This window comes from Mauremys mutica, chromosome 11 (genome assembly GCF_020497125.1).
Source record: "Mauremys mutica isolate MM-2020 ecotype Southern chromosome 11, ASM2049712v1, whole genome shotgun sequence".
Classification (NCBI taxonomy): Eukaryota; Metazoa; Chordata; order Testudines; family Geoemydidae; genus Mauremys; species Mauremys mutica.
In genome coordinates this window covers 55,079,187-55,098,341 of record NC_059082.1, presented here as the reverse complement: position 1 = coordinate 55,098,341, position 19,155 = coordinate 55,079,187, and the positions used below count along the sequence as shown (strand labels likewise).

The 19,155-nt window shown below is 47.6% G+C and overlaps 2 protein-coding genes across 4 annotated transcripts; both read left to right on the top strand.

Moving 5' to 3' along the window:
* The first annotated feature begins 121 nt into the window (after window positions 1–121).
* On the top strand, window positions 122–10,415 carry LOC123344413 (hemoglobin subunit pi). Of its 3 annotated transcripts, none has more exons than XM_044980595.1 (4): window positions 123–497; window positions 7,235–7,403; window positions 9,211–9,415; window positions 10,157–10,415. In XM_044980595.1, exons 2-4 carry the CDS (start codon window positions 7,309–7,311, stop codon window positions 10,283–10,285), a joined length of 429 nt encoding a protein of 142 aa, XP_044836530.1. In that variant the 5' UTR covers window positions 123–497; window positions 7,235–7,308; the 3' UTR covers window positions 10,286–10,415. The 3 variants fall into 3 exon arrangements, with proteins under 3 accessions (XP_044836532.1, XP_044836530.1, XP_044836531.1); XM_044980596.1 differs by lacking the exons at window positions 123–497; window positions 7,235–7,403 and adding exons at window positions 8,364–8,576; window positions 9,086–9,131; XM_044980597.1 differs by lacking the exon at window positions 7,235–7,403 and having other exon boundaries at window positions 122–497.
* Window positions 10,416–15,857: 5,442 nt separating this feature from the next.
* On the top strand, window positions 15,858–17,456 carry LOC123344483 (hemoglobin subunit alpha-D). The gene is made up of 3 exons (XM_044980760.1): window positions 15,858–16,017; window positions 16,232–16,436; window positions 17,251–17,456. Exons 1-3 carry the CDS (start codon window positions 15,926–15,928, stop codon window positions 17,377–17,379), a joined length of 426 nt encoding a protein of 141 aa, XP_044836695.1. The 5' UTR covers window positions 15,858–15,925; the 3' UTR covers window positions 17,380–17,456.
* The last annotated feature ends 1,699 nt before the right edge of the window (window positions 17,457–19,155 follow it).

Below are 19,155 nucleotides of genomic sequence, written 5' to 3'. Positions count from 1 at the left end.
TCTACCTGAGACAGGCTCCTCTAAGGAGAATGTGCCAACTCAGTTCCACATGAGTAGTTGACTGCCTAGTGCCTGGGGGGCAGTTAATTAGTTAAGGAACATCTGGGCCTAATAAAGGCTTATGAAGGCTTAGTTAGGGGCTTTCAGATCAGAGAAGCTCCTGAGGAGAGGAAATTTGTAGGGGAGTTGGTTAGAGAGAGTTTACCAGGAAAGGGGACCCAGGAGAGGTGCTGCTGGGGCGAGCAGGTCTTGAAAGGAGTAGGAGGGACAAAGTCCTAGTTCCAGTGAAAGGATCTTATCAGCTAGTAGCAAGGGATCTAGGTTGTTGGGGAGCTATGTACTCCTCTAGGGGAAGAGCTGTAATGGTTTGATCTCTGTAGCAGGCCTGAATCCAGAGAAAGAACCTTTTCCCAGTGGATGGCAGGAGACCTGACTCCAGAAGAGGATTCTGGGTTGAGGGGGCCTTATTGCTGAAGAGCCTGGATGGAAGGAATCAGGTGGGCGCATGCAGACTAATTTTCTTTCCCATCACTCAGTTATGATACAGGAGTGAAGGCCTATTTGCGTACCATGTTTGGCCTTTGAAGAGGTACTGTTCACTATATAGAAACCTCATTGAACTTCTTGATAGTCCATAAGGGGAAGCTGAGGCAGGGAACTCTGGGGTGAGAGCCTGCCATAACACAGCAATTTGAGGATGAGCATGAAGCTAAACCATAAAATCATCACACTTTGGTTTCCACTTTCAAGATTTGGTTTTCAAAACATAATGGTCCCAAAATTATTTGGAGTTGAAATGAATTGGAATCAACTGACAGTGCCACAGATGAGGTCCTGGAGGAATTACTATCCCTGATCCTCCTGCAGTGCATTGGAAATCCAGTTCTGTTTTGGTATTAATTGGTCACTGAGATTACGGTGAAAAGCATTTGGAAGATAAACCTTCACTTTGAAGTGGATCCCCAAGCCTCATTGCTTGCTTTTGTCTGCAAAAGTGAGACAATCCACTTCTATCTATCGGTCAGCCTGCCTGTTGAGTGACATAGTGCAGTGGTTCTCAACCAGGGGTACATGCATACCCCTGGGTGTACTCAGAGGTCTTCTGGGGGTACATCAACTCATCTAGATGTTTACCTCGTTTTACAACAGGCTACATAAAAAGCACTAGCAAAGTCGGTACAAACTAAAATTTCATACAGACAATGACTTGTTTATATTGCTTTATATACTATACACTGAAATGTAAGTACAATATTTTTATTAGAAAATGAGTCAGCAATTATTCAGTAATAGTGTGCTGTGACACTTTTTTGTATTTTTATATATGATTTTGTACGCAAGTAGTTTTTAAGTGAGATGACATCTCGGGGTATGCAAGACAAATCAGACTCCTGAAAGGGGTACAGTAATCTGGAAAGGTTGTGAACCACTGACATAAAGGCACAAGAGACCCCCAAATCAATGCTATACTTCCTAAAAATTGACATCCAGGTCCAGGATTTCTTTATGTGGGTTTTGTTCAATTTATTTCTCAGGTCCTCCAGCAACTGTGGCTGGATGGAAAAAATGCTTTCAGAATCTTTCACCTGGAGTTAAACTAGAGTATTAGCTGCAAGTTGGTGCTACCTCCTTCCAGTCAACCCAGGTTATGGAGTAGTTAGTTGTAAAGAGCAAGGGGAATCCTGTTAGTTAGTTAGTTAGTTTTCTTAACACAGAAGTGCTTGACTGACAGAGGCCTGCTGGAACCAATTGCCATTTACACCTTGCAATGCCCAGAACAATCTTGGCTACACTTGCAAATTTGCAGCGCTGCAGCAGGGTGTGAAAACACACCCTCTCCCGCGCTGCAAATTGCAGCGCTGCAAAGTGCCAGTGTGGTCAAAGCCCCAGCGCTGGGAGCGCGGCTCCCAGCACTGTACATTATTCCCCACAGGGAGGTGGAGTACGGACAGCGCTGGGAGAGCTCTCTCCCAGCGCTGGCGCTTTGACTACACTTAGTGCAAGTGTAGCCAAAGCCTAAAGCTAACTCTACTTCCCTGGGGTGGAGCAGAGATAGCTCAGTGGTTTGAGCATTGGCCTGCTAAACCTAGCCTTGTGAGTTCAATCCTTAAGGGGGCCATTTAGGGAATGGGGGTAAAAATCTGCCTGGGGATTGGTCCTCTTTTGAGCAGGGGGTTGGACTAGGTGACCTCCTGAGGTCCCTTCCAACCCTGATATTCTATGATTCTAAAAAGGATTCATTCTGAGTATGTTTCACTATACTGACTTGCTTAAAAAAATCCTGTTTGTTTATAACGACATATTTGGTGCCATACAATGCACTTGCATCACAAATATATCACATTGTGACTGTTGTGTTGTTGCCTACATATTATACAACCATTACTAATCTTAACAAGATTACACAAGTAATTTACAAGTACAAGATTAATGAGTACAGGAATTATAAAAACTTGAACATACAAAGAATATGTTCACATATATGTAAAATATAACACATAACAAGGTATTCTTTCTGTCAATACCCACATGCATGCACACACACAAACTACTCTTAGTGTTTAAAGATATCTAATTTGACTACTTGAAGTTTCCATGTATAGAAATCTTTATATGTCATTAAGTTGGAATCTCGTGGGGATAAAATATATGTATACTGTGCTTTGAAGATCTAGCACACTAAGTGTTGTGCATTATCGCTACAGCTCAGCTGCACTTTTTAGTTCCACAGGATCTTTGGCAAAATTGAGTTCTTGGTCCCTACAAAGGGAAATCCCTAAATTTATACACACACATGTAATCTGAGAGGTGAACAAATGAAGCATTGTCCTTGCTTTTCTGCTGACTGGAGGTCTTGCCTCATTGCAGTTCTAGTGTTCAGAAGTTAATTGGAACAGTCACAGTTTGCTGTGTTTTGTTTTAATTAAATTCTGCTTCATACAAATTTCCTTGTAAATGGACACAATACTCAGAGTTACAGTTGTGCTGGAGACCTGACCTCAGTGCCTGCACATTATGGTACAGTCCTTAGTTATGTGACCAGACAATGATTTCTGCAGGGCCCCTGCCTCTTTAATGCTCAGGTTGGACAGTGAACAGTGAATGAGGGAGGGACCCTGAGAAGCCCTGCATCATTCTCGGCCAATTCTGTTCCCAGTGACATCTGCAGTGAAGTAAATGGAATTAATCCTATGACTGAGAAAAGAATTTGGCCCTCTGTGCAGATTGTAGCATGCAACGAGTGGAGTGGGGACTCATGGATACAAATACATGAACACTGTGTCCATTTACAAATAATGTAATAATTAAAAACATTTTAAAATTAGAATTTAATTTCCATGGAGAAAATAAATGGTTTTTAATGCCAGTTTTCTTAGTAACTGCACTGTGTGCAGCCTTCCTCACCCGCTTTATGAGGCAGAGGGCTCCTGGATACTGGAGGATGTGATTATGTAATTAAGGGCTGTGTCATATGCTATATGCACAAGTGGGCAGAGTTAAGGGGACCTAGCTTTGGAGTGCACTGTAATTTTAACATTGTATATAATATTTTGAAAGGAATAAAGACAAAGCATAGAAAGGAGGCCTGTAATAAATGAAATTGCAAGGGAATTCACTCATTCAGTGCAGCTCAGCACTTCCAGAGTCCTGAGCCTAGTGCCCAGCCTGAGTAGCTGGGCCAGATCCTCTCTACCCTCTCTACTTCAGTCCACAGGGGAAGATGTGAGGATGCATCAGCAATCATCTGGCCCCAACTCTACCACCTCCCCCACTCATCCATGCTTCACTCCCCTCCTCTCCCCTCCCCAATATGCTGCTACATAAGGCCTCCTCCATGGTGACGGGCTGGTTGTGCCCTCTAACACATAAGGTTTTATTTGGCATGAACTGCTAGGAATCACTCATCTCCTTCACATAGTGTGCACTGAATGTGCCAAGGGTCCACAAGAGCCCCCTTGGGGCACATTGTATGTGACAGGGTCCAGGTCATTTTTGACGATATTGCTCACTTAGCCATCCAGATGATGCCAAGCCTCATTCAAAGCCTACCGCACAAGCACAAAGAGCAATTTTCAGAGTTTCGTACCTTTGCCCAGTCAAAACCAGTTCTCCTCAGAAAACTCAAAGGCACTTCTCCTCAATGAGGCCTATTTCCCAACCAAATTCCCACTCCAGCCACTACCCTACCAAGAAGGTTCAAGAAAATATTGCAAGGTTTTATTATTACAGACTAATAGATTTTGAGGTCAGAAGGGACCATCATGATCATCTAGCCTGATCTCCTGCACATTGCAGGCCATAATAGACCCATAACCCTGTGGCTGAGTTACTGAACTCCTCAAATCATGGCTTAAAGACTTCAAGTTGCAGAGAATTCAACATTTACACTAGTTTAAACCTGCAAGTGACCCATCCTCTGCACTGCTGAGGAAGGTGAAAACCCCCTAGGGTCTTCCCCAATCTGACCCGGGGGAAAATTCCTTCCCAATGCCAAATATGGTGACCATAATGGGCTCAGACTTACAACAAAAACCCACAGGCAGAGAACAGGCCCAGGAAATGCCCATTCCAACAGTGAAGGGTTTGGAGAGTCAGCCTGATCAGAATGGAAACACTTGAGCCACCAGCCTTCACTGCACTAGTCACTGTTGCTAGGGCTCCAGCACTCACACAGGGAAACCTCCTTCTGCAGGGCAGCCTCTCTCCCCATTAACTGAAGACACCTGCTAATCGTATGCTCCTGTCTGGGAGCAGCAGTGACTCCTATGCTCCTACACAGGCCTGAGTAGCAATGCTTGCCACAGCATAGGCACAGAGTCTGCTGCCTCACCAGTTGCAGGGGGCCCTGCATAATGATGCATGGCATCCCTGTGCAGTTAGCTGTCGTGGAGGCTAGCAGCCTGGAGCAGTTAGTGGGAAGCACTTCCAGTTCTGCATCTACCACAGCTAAAGGAAGATTGAATGCTCTGGCTAGAGGAGCAAATGGAGCCTGCTGAGGGCTTGTCTAGATTGAGGAACTCTGCAATGGTACAAACCCCCAGTGTAGACACGTTACACTGGGGCGCTTGATTCTGGTTTCACAGCAGTGCAGAGCATCCACACTGGGGTTGTATTGGTGCAGCCTCACACTGCAAAAGCCTGTAGTGCAGGCAAGCCCCACTTTGCACTGGTGCAGTGTGTCTCCATTAGAGGCTTCCACAGGTGTAATCACTCCCTTCTAACCCTATTGTTCTATGATTAGTGGAGATTTCCCTAATCTGGACAAGCTCTGAGACACACAAATGGCCCAAGCACTACTAGTGCCCTGGAAGGTGTCCACTGTAAGACAGAATTAACTTCTCCAGAAAGCAGCAGCCATTGGGTTTAAATCTATTCCCCAAAGACCTTGTGGTTCAGATAGTTTCCCAATGAAACATGATGTCCCGACAAGGTGGAGTGGATTGTACAGCATCTCTCCTGACCCTCCACAAATTATAGATCTTCACAGATCACCAATCCCCTCTAGGGGAAAGGGCAGTTGTCAGAGGCTGCCTTGTGTATATGAGTCATCACTCTGCAGTTGTGGCAAGGTGCAAGGGCATTCATTTTGGCTGATTGTGGCAGTTTCTTGTCTGTGGCCTGCTGTCAGTATGGCGGGGTGAGGGGAGCTGTGTGCATTGCTTTTATAAATTCACCTTGGTGGCATATGGGTCCGTTGTAATCTGTGTCACAGGCACTGGGGCAAAGGTTCCTTCTTGCAATCATGTCAGCACTCTTCTCCGGAGGAGCATTTCTTTGAAGCTGTGTCTAACCACAGGGCCTGGCATTTCCTCCAGCCCCTCTTGGCTGCCTAGTGACCCTAGACATATGCCAGCCATCCCCTTGCTCATTCACCCCCACACCTTGCTTGTTTCTGTGTATTTAGACTGTGAGCTCTTCCCAGGAGGAACCAGGTCCTCCTGTGTGTTGGTACAGCATGCAACACAATGGACTCCCAGTCCCGACTGGGGCCTTCTGTGCTATATATATATATATACTATATAGCACAATATAAGGGATAAATAATAGTAATAATTATATGTCAAGGAATGAAAGACCTGAAGAATCAAATACTCCAGCAATGAGCTCCAGAGAGATACTTATATGCCAGTGTTTCCCAAACTTGGGACGCCGCTTGTTTAGGGAAAGCCCCTGGCAGGCCGGGCTGGTTTGTTTACCTGCTGCGTCCACTGGTCCAGCCGATCACAGCTCCCACTGACCGCGGTTCACTGCTCCAGGCCAATGAGAGCTGCTGGAAGCGGCGGCCAGTACATCCCTTGGCCCGTGATGCTTCCAGCAGCTCCCATGGGCCTGGAGCAGTGAACCGCGGCCAGTGGGAACCGCGATCAGCCAGACCTGTGGACACAGCAGGTAAACAAACTGACCCGGCCCACCAGGGGCTTTCCCTACACAAGCGGTGTCCCAAGTTTGCAAAACACTACTATACGCCAATTAATTATAGGTTTCAGAAACTGATTTCTGGGTGCCTGCTATTTTACTGCAAGAAGGCAGCATGGTTCAGACACTTTGAAATCTGGGGCTCAGAAGCATTCTGTAGATATAGAGGTAGTATATAATAATAATTTTCACATACAAACACACGTTTCTGTGGAACCCTACTTAATTCAGCAAGGTGTGTGTGTGTGTTTGTACAAAGTATCATTACTACTGCTACTTTCATGAGAGTTTTTAGATCTGAAGTGATGTAATTTTTTTTAACTAGTGCTACGTAGTAATGTCCTTGTGTAATTAGTAAATAATTCTTTGCAGGAGCAACACAGGGTAAACTCCCACTGACTTCAGCGTGGCCAGAATTTTACCCACAGTCTGCATTTAGCACATCCTGATCTGTCTCATGTATTATATGGAAAGCCGTGATCTGTCACCTCTCTCTAAGCCTTTTAGCATGTTTGTAAAACATGATGATTCCCTCCATGGTCTTTGGTCTGACATTTTCCACTTTGTCATTACAATTCCTCCGTACTGTATGATTGCTCATCTGTGCCCCTGTGGCCAGTTCATTTCTCCAGGCCATCCCATTGCTGCTTAAGATGTGAGAAATTGATAAAACCTCCCAGTGTACAATCCAGAGCAGGGCCAGGCATTGTTTCATAGGGAGATAAGATAGCCCCACGTCATTGGGTGGGTCCCAGAAGTGACCAATGACAATGGACAGTTGCCACGTTTTGCTCTCCCCTTCCCCTTTATAACTTAGGCTGTGAAGGCAATCATCACAGACCTGTCCGAGTTTCCATTGTAAGAAGGCTGATCTCACAAGCTCCAGCAACAATGACTCTGACTCAAGCTGAGAAAGCTGCAGTGGTTGCCATTTGGGGAAAGATAGCTGCCCAAATTGATGCCCTTGGGACCGAGTCGCTGGAGAGGTAAGCAATGCAGCATCTTTGCTTAGATACTGTGGGCCTGTCTCTGATCTCAGACTGGTGAACTTACTCTAGTGTAAAACTTGTGTGAATGAGATCAGAATCAGGCCCTGAGACTCTCATTAGAGTCAGTGGCCCAAATTCACCGCTACTGTAAATGGGCCTAGCAACACTGACAATAATTGAGCGGTGCTTGCTTTTGCCTGGGGTGAATCTGGGCCTGTAATTCAGAGGCCTGAGGAAATCAGATACAATGATGGTTGGCTACTGGGCACCCTTAAGTGGGCAGACTTTAAAGTGTATCATTCAAACATTGATGATTGAGGACCTCAGCTTTTCTTGGAGAATAACCTTCATGGAAAGTCTAGTAGAATGTGGTAGAGCTCTATAGAAATTACTTTAAAACTCTAGAATTTATCAGAGAATAATATTCCTGCTGTCAAATCCTACTGGATAGTTTCTAAAGAGAGAATGTAACTTTCTATTCACTTGTATAAGGCTTTCCATGAATGCCAGCTGAGAGTTCAGGAGAGTGACTCCACATTGTCATTAATACCCAGATAATATCTTGCCAAATGCAAAGGTTATCATTGTTATGAGCTGAACATGAAAAGAAAAGGCGTGGTTGTGGGGTTTATTATGTGAATGATGCAATTTATATTAGCAAATACTGAGCAATGCTTGAGAATGGATAATATACAAGGCATTCAAGCAGATTGCTTGAAACATATCTCAACATTCCATTTGATGTGTAACAGATTAGTAGGAGAAGTAGTAACCATCTCCTAGAAGCGTATATCACTTCAAACCACATAGACTCTTAGGTCCACAGAGGGTCTGCTGTAAATACAACTACATAGCCTTTTATTGGCAGAACTGGGAAATTGTATTTTATGTGAAGTTTATGTTAAGTGAAGAGGATGTTTTTCCCCAAACATCCCATTTCAAATGAAACCGGCTGAAGTTTGGGGATGACCCACCCTACACGCCTTCCAGTAGAAATCCATCTAAAACTAATCAACTAAACAAGCTGACACAAAGGGGAGGGAAAGAACCTGGAAGCTGATTGAACTAGGCTTGGTTTCTTCAGACAAGAATAGTCCCAGGTTTGTGTTATTTAGCCAGTTAATTTTAAATCTTTTGATGGTCCTTTCTGGATGTATAGCCCCACTTATAGTAGGTAAAGCAAAGATTCTGGACAATGAAATATCTCTGTCTATAGATTATTCACTGTAAGGTTATGGATTTTGCTAACTATCATTAGGAAATACAACTTCGTTCTGCTGAAGAAAATATACTACAGAAGGTGCAGGTGGCTGTGTGGAGGTATTAGGTTATTTAGTTCAAAGAAGAAAAGAAAGTAAGTTTAAAATGCTTTTAAAATACTTTTCAGCATGTCAATCTAAATTTGCCTCTAGGCTCCCACTACATCTGATTGGTCACTGTGGGCCAGAAACCTCTCTGGCGTGACTCCATTGATTTATGCAGTTATACCAGGGATGAATATGGTCTGATATCATTCTTTTCCTAAAATAAAGAAATAAGGTACAAATTGCTTCTGTGGAACTGCTGGCCTGTAACATTTGAATATTCCAGCACCATTTCAGCTCATGGTTTAGTACAGGTTACAGTAGGACATTAAAAGTCTAAGGATCACAGATCTTCTCTAATCCATTCTTTATCAGTTCTAGTGCTTTGGACTAGAAGAGCAGAAGGGAGTGTTTATCCAAGGTCATGGCCCCCCCTTTCTCAGTGTCAGCTGCTCAGTGCAATTTCCATTGCTCAAGCCATTTCTAATATTCTCTTCCAGGCTTTTTTCAAACTACCCCCAGACCAAGACCTATTTCCCTCATTTTGATCTCAGCCAAGGTTCTGCTCAGCTTCATGGCCATGGCTCCAAGGTCCTGGGTGCTATTGGTGAGGCTGTCAAGAACATTGATAACATTACAGGTGCCTTGGCCACACTTAGCGAGCTGCATGCCTACATCCTCCGAGTTGATCCAGTGAACTTCAAGGTGAGTGAATTCCTACATGCAGTGCAGAGGGTGAAGAGAGTCCATTGGTCACTGAGTCAGTGGGCCCAGGCCACTTCAGCTGATGGGAGCTTAATCACTGAATACTTCCCCATGTAGTGCAGAGTGCAGCAAGGACTAAGCCTTGCAGCTCAGAGGTGAAGCTATTATCATGCTGAGCCTTAGAAGTGTGGCTGCAGCTTCACTTTAATCAGAGTGGCTGTGGAAGTCCTAGGCTGTTCCCTCTTATGCTTGCTAAGACTCCTGCCTTTGCTGGGAACAGTCAATCCTGAGAGTGCAGCCGTGGTCCAGGAGTTTGCACACCATTCTGGGAATGAGTAGAGCTGTTTTCTGCTCCTGGTTCTGCCATATACTCACTGTGTGATCTTGGGCAGGTCACATCACATATCTGTGCCTCATCTTCCCCCTCTAAAATGGGGATTATGATACTGACAGTTCTTGGCCAAGGGCTCTGAGGTTCCTGCATGAAAGGCCTTCTATAAATGCAAGGGTAATTCACAGTTACTTTGTATTCCCCTTTTGTGGGGGGAAAGAGGGAGCAGTGACTTTTCTCTAGTCCAGAAGGCAGATTTCTCAGACAATAGCTCATATCCACATGAGGTGACCCTGTGTAACTGGCACGGAGATTCCTGCTTGATTCTTTAAAGGCCAGAGTCTCACCAGCCAGAGGAATGTTATTTCAGGCAGTTCCATTTGATTTCCTCCTGTTCTTTTCTCTTGCAGCTGCTTTCCCATTGCATTCTGTGCTCTGTTGCTGCCCACTTTCCCAACGACTTCACCCCAGAAGTCCATGCTGCATGGGACAAGTTCCTGTCCCAGATTTCTTCGGTGCTGACTGAGAAGTATAGATAAACTGTCTCCTTGGAGCATGAGGCCATGGCAGCCTGGAGTGGAGTTCCCACGCCTCATCATGCATGCTTCATGAATCCCCACACATGGGTTTTGTCCTTAACAAAAAGTCAATAAATATGCCAATTAGCCATCATGATCTCTGTGCTTTAATCTTTACTGGCTCCAGCCACACATCATTGTTCATAATGGGAGGTGTTCTGACATTCCCTATAAGATGCTAAGGGGTTAATTATCTGGGATCCACATACAACACTTCTATTTACCCTTTTCTCATCACACATTGAACTGAAGGGCAGCAAATTTAAAACCAATACAAGGAAATGTTTTTTGCACAATTAGCCGAACTCATTATCACAAGATCTCATTGAGGCCAAGAACCTACCCAGATTCACAAATAATTAGATACATCCTTGATAAAGAGAAGTTACATTAGATAAGATTCCCCCAAACCCAACATTTTAAGGCATAGAACCCTCTTAATTCAGGAAATAAGGCAACCTCTAATGAAAGGGTCTAGGAAGAACTTCCTGTGTGGGCAGGCTATACAGAACTGCCAGTGCAGGGATCTTTGTATATTCTGGTGCTGGTGCTGACCATTGCCAGAGGAAAGATCCTGGGCTAAGAGACCCCTGGGATGAGCCAGGCTGGTAGTAGCTCTGAGACACCCCATCCCCAACCGATTTGCCTGGCTAGACAAAGCCACTGTAGTACAAGTGTAGCTGTGATGCTGTGTGAAAGCAGAGGAAAGTTCGCTAGTAGGACTTCAGAGCCTGGTTCTGTTTTATGCATTTATATTTCAAGTTAAGTCAGTGCTGGTGGGAGCTGCCAGACTGACAGTCTTGAGCACTAAGTCTTCTGTCTTCACATGGGCAGCAGCATCCTACCCTGCCCTGGTCTAGATGGGCCACTCTCATTCGGTCTCCATGATTCAGTCTCAGATTGCCAGCAGCAGTTCCCATTATGTCCAGTCCTAATTCATTGTACACAGGTCACCAAACAGCTGCCAGAGGTTAGTGACTTTGTCAGTGGTGACTCAAAGGTGAAAGGTTCTGTATTACATTCCCATTCTCAGGATGCCTAGCCAGACTCTGTCCTGACCTAGGCTGGAGCAGAACCCGAGACATAGAGGTGAAAGGCATCATGTCCATATCCAGCCCCTTTCCCCATGTTCCTTTCCAGCTCCATGGGCAACATGCTGACTTCCCCAATACAGACAAGCAATACAACATTCCAAGGCTGCAGGGCACAGGGCAGGATTTCAGCAAGATATGGGCACTGTTGTGATTTTAATTGTGACACCCTGAGGAAATGTTGAGTTGTGTGGACTCCCCTGAGTAGTGGAGTGTCCAGTGACAACATTCACTGTTGTACTAGTGCCAGTTTCAGAGTAATCTGGAAATAGAAGAGGCCAGAGATGAAGAACCATATTTTATCATGATATGCAAAGAACTATCACCTCTAGAGGTAGATGTAAGTAAAAAGCCACTAGGACCCAATCCAGTTCTCATTAAAATCAACAAAAAAAATCCCAATTGCATCAGGCCTGAAACAGTGCATGCTCAGCGCCTCAGCAACACCTCACATTAGGATGCAGCATTGTAGCACTCTGACTCGGTTTCCCTTCCATGATCCTCAGACCTGGAGCAAAGATCAACAATCCCTCAGATATGGCTCACTCTTTCAAGGTTTGCTGGGTTTGGCAGGGGAACAAGGGCCGTTCATTCCTCTGGGTTTCAGGGTCCCTGTAGGAAGTAGTTGAAATCTCTTCTGACTCCTTGACCTGCTTCCTACCATGGCCCTCTGCAGGTGATTCCTCAGACTCAGGTTCTGTGATCCTCTCTTCCTCGAGGTCCAGCTTTGCTTCTCATCACTCTGCTGCTGAAGGGTGTCACTTTCAGTGGCTTCACAGCCTCCTGGAACACCTTCACTCCTTCTACCTTCTCCCTTCAGGGCCAGACCCAGGATATACAATCCCTACTGCAGCTCTTCTCTCTCAATCCTCCCCTATTGGCCCTTCCTTTATAGCAATCATTCAGTCTGTTTCTTCCCAGCTGGGTCTAATCCTTAATTCCGTCTATTGCCTGGAGGTGTCAGAATAGGCTAATTGGACTCTTGGTCTCCCCTTAGCCCTGTCACTACCAGCGTGGGGTTTATACACACAAGACCCATCACAAAACCCTACAAGCAAGAAGGCTGATTTTTTGGCTTGTGGTTCCTCTGGACTGGTCTTGACAAACTCCTGATCTGACCTGGTGGATCCCATGATATAAGAACATAAGAGCTGCCAGACCAGGTCAGACCATAGTCACTCTTGCCCATTATTGTCTCCAACAATAACCTGAACCAGAGCTTCAAAGGGAGTGTACAGAACAGAGCAATTATGGAGTGATACTGCCCTCTCTTCTCTTCTCAGCTGCTGGTAATCAGAGATTATGGGATGCCCGGAGCATAAGAACATAAGAACAGCTCTACTGGGTCAGACCAAAGGTCCATCAAGCCCAGTATCCTGTCTTCAAACAGTGGCCAATGCCAGGTGCTTCAGAGGGAATTAACAGAACAGGTAATCATCAAGTGATCCATCCTCTGTCATCCATTCCCAGATTCTGGCAAACAAAGGATAGGGAAGCAGCAAAGAATCCTGTGGCACCTTATAGACTAACAGACGTTTCGCAGCATGAGCTTTCGTGGGTGAATACCCACTTCTTCGGATGCAAGTAGTGGAAATTTCCAGGGGCAGGTTTATATATGCAAGCAAGAAGCAAGCTAGAGATAACGAGGTTAGTTCAATCAGGGAGGATGAGGCCCTGTTCTAGCAGTTGAGTGAAAACCAAGGGAGGAGAAACTGGTTCTGTAGTTGGCAAGCCATTCACAGTCTTTGTTTAATCCTGAGCTGATGGTGTCAAATTTGCAGATGAACTGGAGCTCAGCAGTTTCTCTTTGAAGTCTGGTCCTGAAGTTTTTTTGCTGCAGGATGGCCACCTTAAGATCTGCTATTGTGTGGCCAGGGAGGTTGAAGTGTTCTCCTACAGGTATAGGGACACCATCCCTGCCCATCCTGGTTTATAGCCACTGATGGACCTATCCTCCCTGAACTTATCTAGTTCTTTTTTTAACCCTGTTATAGTCTCAGCCTTCACAAACATCCTCTGGCAAAGAGTTCCACAGGTTGACTGTGCCTTGTGTTAAGAAGTACTTCCTTTTCTTTGTTTTAAACCTGCTCCCTATTAATTTCATTTGGTGACCCCAGTACTTGTGTTATGAGGAGTAAATAACACTTTCTTATTTACTTTCTCCACACCAGTCATAATTTTATAGACCTCTATCATATCCTCTGTTAGTCATCTCTTTTCTAAGATGAAAAGTCACAGTTTTATTAATCTCTCCTCATACAGAAGCTATTCCATACCCCTAAGCATTTTTGTTGCCCTTTTCTGAACCTTTTCCAATTCCAATATATCTTTTTTGAGCTGGGATGACCACATTTTCACACAGTATTCACTCTGTGGGCGTACCATGGATTTATATAGAGGCACTGATATTTTCTGTCTTCTTATCTTGCCCTTTCCTAATGATTCCCAACATTCTGGTAGCTTTTTTGACTGCTGCTGCACATTGAGTGGAAGTTTTCAGAGAACTATCCACAAACTCCAAGATCTCTTTCTTGAGTGGTAATAGCTAATTTAGACACCATCATTTTTTATCTATAGCTGGGATTATGTTTTCCAATGTACATTATTTTGCATTTATCAACATTGAATTTCATCTGCCATTTTGTTGCCCAGACACCCAGTTTTGTGAGGTCCCTTTGTAATGCTTCACAGTCTGTTTTGGACTTAACTATCTTGAGTAGTTTTGTATTATCTTCAGATTTTGTCACCTCACTGTTTACCCCTTTTTCCAGATCATTTATGAATATGTTGAACAGCACTGGTCCCAGTACAGACCCTGGGGGACACCACTATTTACCTCTCTCCACTGTGAAAGCATGGGGCTGCATCCCTGAGCATCTTGCCTAATAGCCATTGATGGACCTCTCCTCCATGAACTTATCTAGTTCTTTTTTTGAACCCATTTATACTTTTGGCCATCACAACATCTTCAGCTTCAGATTCTGCAGAATGAAATTTTTCACTGAAAGACAATTAATAGCCCTTATAGTAGTGAAAATAACATTAAAAATATGAACCAGTGTTGGAGACAACAGCTTTGAGAGTTTTGAGCCATCTCAGTGGTCTGACTCTGAAGCATAACAAATACACTTTAGAGACCAGAATTCCTGATAACTTACATAGACTGTTGTACACACAAATTGTATATTTGTAATTTGCATGTTTAATTACTGTAATTGTATAGGCAAATAGCTAAATAAAGGGCAGAAATGGTAATGTTCTTGATAGTGCCCTTCAACTTGTATTCCTCATAAAGTGAGTCCAAAATCTGCTGTAAATTTACTAACAGTTTAGTTACTATGAAAAGGCCATTTCCCCTGGATCTTTGTGCACACCTCTCTTGGTCATCCCTGGCAGAACCCCTGTAAACTGAGAGACCTAACTTTGTAGCCCCAATCCAGCAAACACAATTAAAAATCCTGAAATGTTGCTTCCTACACAGACTGAATTTGACATACATCCTGTTGACTCCCAAAGGGTGAAGGGAGTAGAGAGAGGCAGTAGACATGTTGCATTCATTTTTTGCATTGAGTCTTTCCTTAGAAGTCTATGGGTTTTTTCTTTTTCCATAGATGCTTATGCAACAAAACAGCACGGGGCTATATGATCAAATGGTCCCTAGTGGCCTTACAGTCTAGGAATCTAGGAGAGATTGAAATTTCTAAACAAGCAGATACAGGGCAGCTTGAGAAATTCAAGTAGAGTAAATCTCCCAGCAGGATGGAACTACCCAAGGGAACTGAAGAAAAACAAAGGTGCATGAGATGGGCCAAATTCTCCTCATTTACAGCCAGCTCACCCTAGTGCCTTGGAATCCTTCCTGGTTTAAGAGGGCCCGTGGGCTGTGCTAAGAGATCCTTGTGTGCTACCCTCTGGGGCAAAGAGGCTCCAGGGCAGCAAAGGGAGTGTTCTGCCCCAGATGCAGACCAGTCAAAGCTGGGGGGGAGGGTTGGCTGACCACCATAGGAAAGGCTCAGGAGGGTGCCCCTTGGAACATTTCCTTTGGCGTTACAGTTTAGTGATTTTTACAGCCCCCTGTTGTTCCCTTGGTAGCGCTGCAGAACGGGGCCTTGCGCTAGCCGAGGGAGCTGGGGGCCTGGCGGTTGGGGAGGGGGCGGTGGGTGCTTCGGGTTTTTTGTGTCAGATCAGGCTTGGTGCCTTGCTGTCCTGCTCCCAGACCCGCTGCCTTGCTGTCCTGCCAGGCACAGTGGCACGGGATGTGCTCGCCTGCTCCGGGGTCCCTCCCAGGACTGGAGGCCGGGCTATGCTCCGTGTGTCGGGCCGGTCCCATTGGGAAGGCGATAGCTGCCCCGTCCCGTAACGCCTGCCCCGCCTGAGGCCCCTCGCCCCAGATAAGATCAGGGCCGGCCCAGCCGGAGCCAGGGGGAGGGCGGCTGCCACAGCTATAAAGGGGGCGGCAGCGGCGAGCAGACCCGGACAGCCAGCCCAGCGCAGACCCCCGGCCGCCGCCATGCTGACCGAGGACGACAAGCAGCTGATCCAGCATGCCTGGGAGAAGGTGCTGGGGCACCAGGAGGACTTCGGGGCCGAGGCCCTGGAGAGGTAGGGCCGGGGGCAGGCGGGCCGGGCGCAGGGTGCAGGGAGGAAACCAGCTCGGGCACGACTTGGAGATGAGCCAGCTGCGCTGCTGGACCGAGCTGCTGGGGGCACCCGGGCAGGAGGGCGCGGGGTGTCCCTGCCGGCCGGCGCGCGGCTCCCATGGCCCCCGGGGTGCGGGACTTTGGGATTCACTGTCTCTGACCTCCCTCCCCCGCAGGATGTTCATCGTCTACCCCAACACCAAGACCTACTTCCCCCACTTCGACCTGCACCATGACTCGGAGCAGATCCGCCACCACGGCAAGAAGGTGGTGACCGCCCTGGGGGACGCCGTGCGGCACGTGGACAACCTCAGCGAGACGCTCTCCGAGCTCAGCAACCTGCACGCCTACAACTTGCGCGTGGACCCAGTCAACTTCAAGGCAAGTGCAGGCTAGGGCCGGGGAGAGTTCCCGGGGGGTGCGGGATCAGCCCGCCCCGCTTTCCCTTCTCTCCCCGGGGGGAGCGGGATCAGCCCGCCCCGCTTTCCCTTCTCTCCCCAGGGGGGTGCGGGATCAGCCCGCCCCGCTTTCCCTTCTCTCCCCGGGGGGAGCGGGATCAGCCCGCCCCGCTTTCCCTTCTCTCCCCAGGGGGGTGCGGGATCAGCCCGCCCCGCTTTCCCTTCTCTCCCCAGGGGGGTGCGGGATCAGCCCGCCCCGCTTTCCCTTCTCTCCCCAGGGGGGTGCGGGATCAGCCCGCCCCGCTTTCCCTTCTCTCCCCAGGGGGGTGCGGGATCAGCCCGCCCCCCTTTCCCTTCTCTCTCCCCAGGGGGGGTGCGGGATCAGCCCGCCCCGCTTTCCCTTCTCTCTCCCCAGGGGGGGTGCGGGATCAGCCCGCCCGCTTTCCCTTCTCTCTCCCCAGGGGGGGTGCGGGATCAGCCCGCCCCGCTTTCCCTTCTCTCCCCAGGGGGGTGCGGGATCAGCCCGCCCCGCTTTCCCTTCTCTTCCCGGGGGGTGCGGGATCAGCCCGCCCCGCTTTCCCTTCTCTCTCCCCAGGGGGGTGCGGGATCAGCCCGTCCCGCTTTCCCTTCTCTTCCCGGGAGGTGCGGGATCAGGGCCCCCTCCTTCCGGGGGGTGCGGGATCAGCCCCCCCTTTCCCCTCTCCCCGGGGGGTGCGGGCTGTCCAGGGGGCTGCCGGTTCGGGGCTCCCTGGGGCCGAGGGCTGGCTGCCGCTGACCCAGTGCGCTTTGCTTTGCAGCTGCTGTCCCACTGCTTCCAGGTGGTGCTGGGCGTGCACTTGGGCAGCGAGTACACCCCGCAGGTGCACCTCGCCTATGACAAGTTCCTGGCCGCCGTCACGGCGGTGCTGACCGAGAAGTACCGGTGAGCGGCTGGCTCTGGCGGCTCTGGCGGGTTAGCCACACCCCTGCTGTGCTCTGACCCAATAAAGATGCCAACCCCGCAGCTCTGTCTCCGCGTCTCATTGGGGGAAGGGGGGGAGGTGTTGTGTGTGGGGGGGGTGGTACTCAGCTCTGCCGCTGCCTGTAAGTCACTGGGGTCTGCATTCTGTGAAACTGCCGGGTCTGATAAACTCCTTAGTGAGACCTGCCAAGGGCACAGGCGCTGGAACTAGGGGTGCTGCTGCACCCCCGGAATGAAGTGGTTTCCATCCTATACAGGATTTACAGTTTGATTCAATGGCTCCCAGCACTGCTGGCCAAGGGTTTAACTAACACCTTGTCACGGAGTATGGGGGAGTCCGGCCCTGCACCCCTCTTCCTGGGACTCACAGTGACTCTCAGCCAGCCAGTAAAACAGAAGGTTTATTGGACAACAGGAATGCAGGTTACAGCAGAGCTTGGAGGCACAACCAGGACCCCTCAATCAAGTCCTTCTGGGGGTTCAGGAAGCTTAGTTCCCAGGTTGGGATTCCCTGAATTCCAACCACCCAGCCCAAAACCAAAACTGAACTAACTCCCTCCAGCCGGCTCCTTCCTTTTGTCCGGCTTCCCGGGCAAAGATGCTGACCCCCTCCCGCCCTACCTGGCTCACGTTACAGGCTAGGTCCTGTCCCTCACCTAAAGTCATCCCAGGCTCTCCCATCCCCCACACAGACAGTCCCTGCTGCATCACACACCTGTCCTAAATGCCCTGGCTGCGGCCACTTGGGGGTTAGTAACTCTTCCCACTGTCATAAGAAAATCGCCTCCCTAACCTCAGAGCAGAGGTCTATGAGAAATAATACAGTGGCACAGGAAAGATAAGTCGAGCTGGGGTTACAGCCCAGGAGAAAACATGCCCACTTGGCCCAGCAAACAATGCCCAATACTGTGGGACTGCGGGGATTATTTTATTTTGTTGTTTTCTGCTTCCAGAGGGTGGTGTCACCTTTCCAAAGAGCAATAATTGTGACTTCTTTACTTAGGGACAGGAAAACATACATTTCCCTCCAAACACATTTGATGCAAAACTAAAAGAGTGTGCGAAAGGTGTGAGGCAGCTATGGCAAAACGACCCCTCTTTGAGCTGGACAGGTGACTTGCAATACAGGGGGCTTTCTCTAGACAATTGGCTGTGAGTGTGAGTCAAGGAAACCAAACAAGAAACAAAACTAATGCAGCTTTGGGCAGAAAACAAAATCTTTACTTCTTAACGCATATGTTTTTATCAATAAAAACGTTGCCAATGTTTTTAGAGACACAAGGTGGGGGAGGTCTGGTAATATCTTTTATTGGCCCAACTTCTGCTGGTGAGAGAGACATTTTTGAGCTTACCAAGAGCTCTTCTTCTAGGCTGGGAAAGGGACTCAGAGTGTCCCAGCTAAATACAAGTGGAACCAATTGTTTAGCACATGGAGATAACATTTTCAAGGTGAATTGGCCTGTTTTTGTAACAAAGCTACAAAGTTTTTGTAATCCATCACTTCCAAGGGTGCTTGGAAACAGCTTTTTCTACGGACTGCTGGGTCTGATGGGGGGACCTGGCCCCGGGCTGCCAGCTCCTGTCACCCACCACAACTTTGGGCCCCAGTGGACCAGGGTTAGACTCATAGTAATGATCTATAGGGGGAGATAAGGAGAGGGTGAGGCTGCACAATATCCTTATTGCAATACTAAATGAGGTCAAGAAGATGAACTAAGCTCTCCTGGGAGATGCTAGGGCC